The sequence below is a fragment of the Sinocyclocheilus rhinocerous genome, unplaced genomic scaffold, assembly GCF_001515625.1.
Source record: "Sinocyclocheilus rhinocerous isolate Xijiao unplaced genomic scaffold, SAMN03320098_v1.1 scaffold561, whole genome shotgun sequence".
NCBI classification, from domain to species: domain Eukaryota; kingdom Metazoa; phylum Chordata; class Actinopteri; order Cypriniformes; family Cyprinidae; genus Sinocyclocheilus; species Sinocyclocheilus rhinocerous.
Window position 1 is genome coordinate 257,066 of NW_015641041.1, and position 4,214 is coordinate 261,279.

At 31.6% G+C, this 4,214-nt stretch overlaps 1 protein-coding gene across 1 annotated transcript in view; it reads left to right on the top strand.

The window, feature by feature from the left end:
• The window catches only part of LOC107754382 (L-lactate dehydrogenase B-B chain-like), an 8,189-nt gene that overhangs the window by 727 nt on the left and 3,248 nt on the right, over positions 1-4,214 (top strand). Inside the window, exons 2-5 of the mRNA XM_016570798.1 lie at positions 413-549; positions 2,228-2,345; positions 2,417-2,590; positions 2,666-2,839. Of these exons, the coding sequence (XP_016426284.1) occupies positions 421-549; positions 2,228-2,345; positions 2,417-2,590; positions 2,666-2,839 (595 nt within the window). The 5' untranslated portion in view covers positions 413-420. The remainder of the gene's footprint in view (positions 1-412; positions 550-2,227; positions 2,346-2,416; positions 2,591-2,665; positions 2,840-4,214) is intronic.

Below are 4,214 nucleotides of genomic sequence, written 5' to 3' on the forward strand. Positions count from 1 at the left end.
TATATATATATATATATATATATATATATATATAAAGTAACGGAGGTGTTCAAATAAAAATGTTTGTAGTTTTAGTCAACTATGATAACCCTGAAAGGTAGATGAAGTCTTGTGAGAATTAGCTGAGAAATACATGAGCTCATCGTGACATCTCTGACTTTAGATTCAGACTTTGGCATCCTGGTAAATCTGAGCACAGTTTGAGATATTGTAGAGATCTCTAGATGAGACACACGTGAGATTACTGGGAACATCTGAGATGCAGCAAAAAGTCACCGTTTGCTCTCAGATTCATTTCAATGCTGTCTGGGAGAAATAAATGAGATGTTAAGTTGAGTTTCTACTTTCTGCTCATCATCGGGGTCGTCGTGCGCTGTGTTTGCACTGATCTGATCTTTCTCTTCCTCTGCAGTGTTGAGTATGGCTTCGCTTCTGCAGAAGCTCATCACTCCTCTCTTCAGCGGGCCGCTTGAGCCGCCGAGGAACAAAGTGACGGTGGTCGGTGTGGGACAGGTCGGCATGGCCTGCGCCGTCAGCATTCTGCTGCGGGTAAGACTGAACACCAGCCACACACTCGTCATGAAGTTATTGATCGTGACAGGCTCAGGCTGGGCTCGCCTTTCCACAACATACTCTGGACTTTGTGACCGACTGAAGCACAAACATATTGCTCGTTTTTTATTGATTGAACACGATGAACATTTTGCTCATACTGAGGATGTCAGTAAGTCAGTGGGTCATTTTCCAGTAGATTTAGGCTGTGTTTGTCTGCGCTTGACTTTGATCCCTTTATCCAGTCAGACTAAAGGTGAAGAACCACAGCCGGCACAGGCTGCAAAATAACAAATGTGACCCTGGACCACAAAATTAAAGCAAAAATGTAAATAAAGATCACACAGATTTAGTTTGATACATCTCTTCTATGAAAAACATGTTTTCCGTTGTAATCATTTGATTTGATTTTATTATTTGTAGTAATAGTAGTGGTATTTCTATTAGTTATATTTTGTTCGTATTTTAATTTATTATTATTATTTATATTTTCATTATTGTTATTAGTAGCAGTAGTATTTCTATTATTTAGATTTTTTCCATTTGTTGTTGCTGTTATTTCATACTGTTATTATTAAAAGTATTAGTATTATTTCTATTTATTTTTTAATATTTTAATTATTATTTGAAGTAGTATTAGTATTATATATTTTCTCATTTATTATTATTACTTTCATATTTTAATTATTATTATCATTCATGTTGTTGTTTTTACTAGTAGTGTTATTTATTATTAATAATAATGTTTGTTTTAATATTATTATTAACGTTTTCATACTGTTGTTATTAATATTATTACTATTAGAGGCATTAGTATTATGATCATGTCTGTTTCATATTGTTATTATTATTTCATCTTGTATTTATATTTTTCATATTATTATTATTTATATTGTTCATATTGTTTTAGTAGTAGTAGTTTTTCTATTTTTTTGTGTTTCATTTATTATTACTTATGTTTTCATACTTTTTTTTTATTATTTCATACTTTTTATTAATATTAGTGGTATTATTTGTATTATATTATATTATTATTTATTAGTAATATTATTTCTATTTTTCATAGTTTTATTAGTAGTAGTAGTATTTCTATTGTTTCTATTTTTGATATTATTATTATTGTGATTCGCATTAGTGTTATCATCATTATTATTCATATAATTTAAAAAATATATTTATTATTATTTGTCTTAAAAAAAGTAAGTGAAGCAGTTTTGTTTTGAAATATTCGGTGCGTTCCAAACGGAATATATATCGCCCTCTGAAGGGCACTTCGGAGTGAAAACAATCATAGCCGCCATATTGAAGGGTCGTTCCAAACCGAAGTGCTCAAAACTGGCCACTTCGGAATGAAGGATTTCACAGGAAGGGTACAACTGATGGACACTTCGGGCTCCCATGATCCTTTGCGCAGATTCTTTGCATGATGACGGCGCCTCCGTGTGGGCACGAGATGAAGGGCACTTCAAGAAACGGTTGTAGGGGCGAGCTGAGAAGCCTACCCTTTGAAGCTCTCACTCCGGAGGGTAAACCCTTTGAAGGGATTAGGGCATAGGGATGAGCCCTTCCGAATGGAACGCAGGGTCAATCTTAAAACTAAGTACATACTTGTGTGTAGTGTGAGTGTGTAGTGTGGGATGCAGGCTTGATGAATGTTTTTCTTTGCTGCTGTCAGGAGCTGGCGGATGAGCTGGCGCTGGTGGACGTCGTCGAGGACAAACTCAAGGGCGAGATGATGGACTTACAGCACGGAAGCCTCTTCCTAAAGACGCCCAAGATCGTCTCAGGCAAAGGTAGCGCTCTCCTCCTCAGAGACTCTTTCTCAGTGGTTTAAGCCCTCTGAACGTCTGGTTTTATCCTGTAGATTACTCTGTGACGGCTAACTCTCGCGTGGTGGTGGTGACGGCAGGCGTGCGTCAGCAGGAGGGCGAGAGCAGACTGAATCTGGTGCAGAGAAACGTCAACATCTTCAAACACATCATCCCGCAGATCGTCAGATACAGTCCCAGCTGCATCCTCATCGTAGTGTCCAACCCAGGTACCCATGAGCACACATCAGCATACATTTCACACTTTATTTGCTTATAACACTGCAGTTTTTCTGCCCGCATAGTGGACGTTTTGACCTACGTGACCTGGAAGCTGAGCGGCCTGCCCAAACACCGCGTCATCGGCAGCGGGACCAACCTGGACTCGGCTCGCTTTCGGTACTTGATGGCTGAGAGGGTGGGCATCCATCCAAGCAGCTTCAACGGATGGATTCTGGGAGAACATGGCGACTCCAGTGGTGAGACGAGCCAGACAAAAATATATCATGTAATATAACTCATGTTATATAATAAATAATTAATAATAAAATGTATTAAAAACAATAAATTAAAAATATTTTTACATTTTTTTAATTAAAATATAAATCATTTAAATTAATATAAGACATAATCAAATTTATATTTTATAAAAATAATCATTGTTCATATTTATTATTAAAATTAATACATTATTTAAATAATAATGTAAATATAATTATATAAATTGTATAGTGTATGTACCTTTTAATTTATTTGTTAATGTCAATATAGTGACACCCGCTGGATAAAGAATGTTAGTCATATGAAAGATTGTTTAAATATTGTTTAAATGTGTCCCTCCTGGAACTGTGGAAAAGGCCAGCAGAAGTAAGGTTTCAAATGCTGTTTAGAATAAGTTTGTTTTGGATAACGCCACTGTACTAATTGTTTATTACCTTTTTTTATGTGAATAAACTAAACCATCGTATCATATCATCTCATTATTGGAGCACTATTAAATTCACTGTAACGGCGTCTAGATGAAGCGACATGGAAATCACACTTTGGTCACTACATACAGTATGAAAAATAAATATTGTATTCAAATGAATATAGCAATTTTTAAATTTAAGCATAATTGAATTATATAAATATAAATGATAAATAAGTAATAAAATATATTAAATAAATTACAAATATTACTAAAATAATTATGTATTATTAAAATACATATAAATATACAATAAACATGTATTTAAATATTAATATAATACATAATTAAATACATATAATTGTTATCATTATTAATATATTATTAAAATAAATAAAAATATAATTGTATAAATTATATTGTGTAAAATAACTTAATATTAAATATTGAATTAAAATTAAGCATTAAATTATGTAAATATAACAATATAAATTATAAGTAAATAAATAATAAAACAATAATAAATTATTCATCATAGTATTAAAATAATTACATATTTCTTCAAAACTCGTATTTATTCAAATAAATACATGTTATTAAAATAATAATTGTAAAGAATTAATCATTAATTTATTAATACTACAGAATGTTATTTTTATTTTAGATTTTATTTTAGATTTTAAATTGCATTTATTAAATATAAACATAATATAAAAATATTAGTGCTGTCAAACGATTAATCGCGATTAATCGCATCCAAAATAAACGTTTTTGTTTACATAATATATTTATGTGTACTGTGTTTATGTATATATAAATACACACACATACAGTATATATTTTGGAAATATTTACATGTATATACATTTATATTATTATATTATATATAAATATATTTAATATATAAACATAACACATTCGTCTTACATATATATATGTATGTG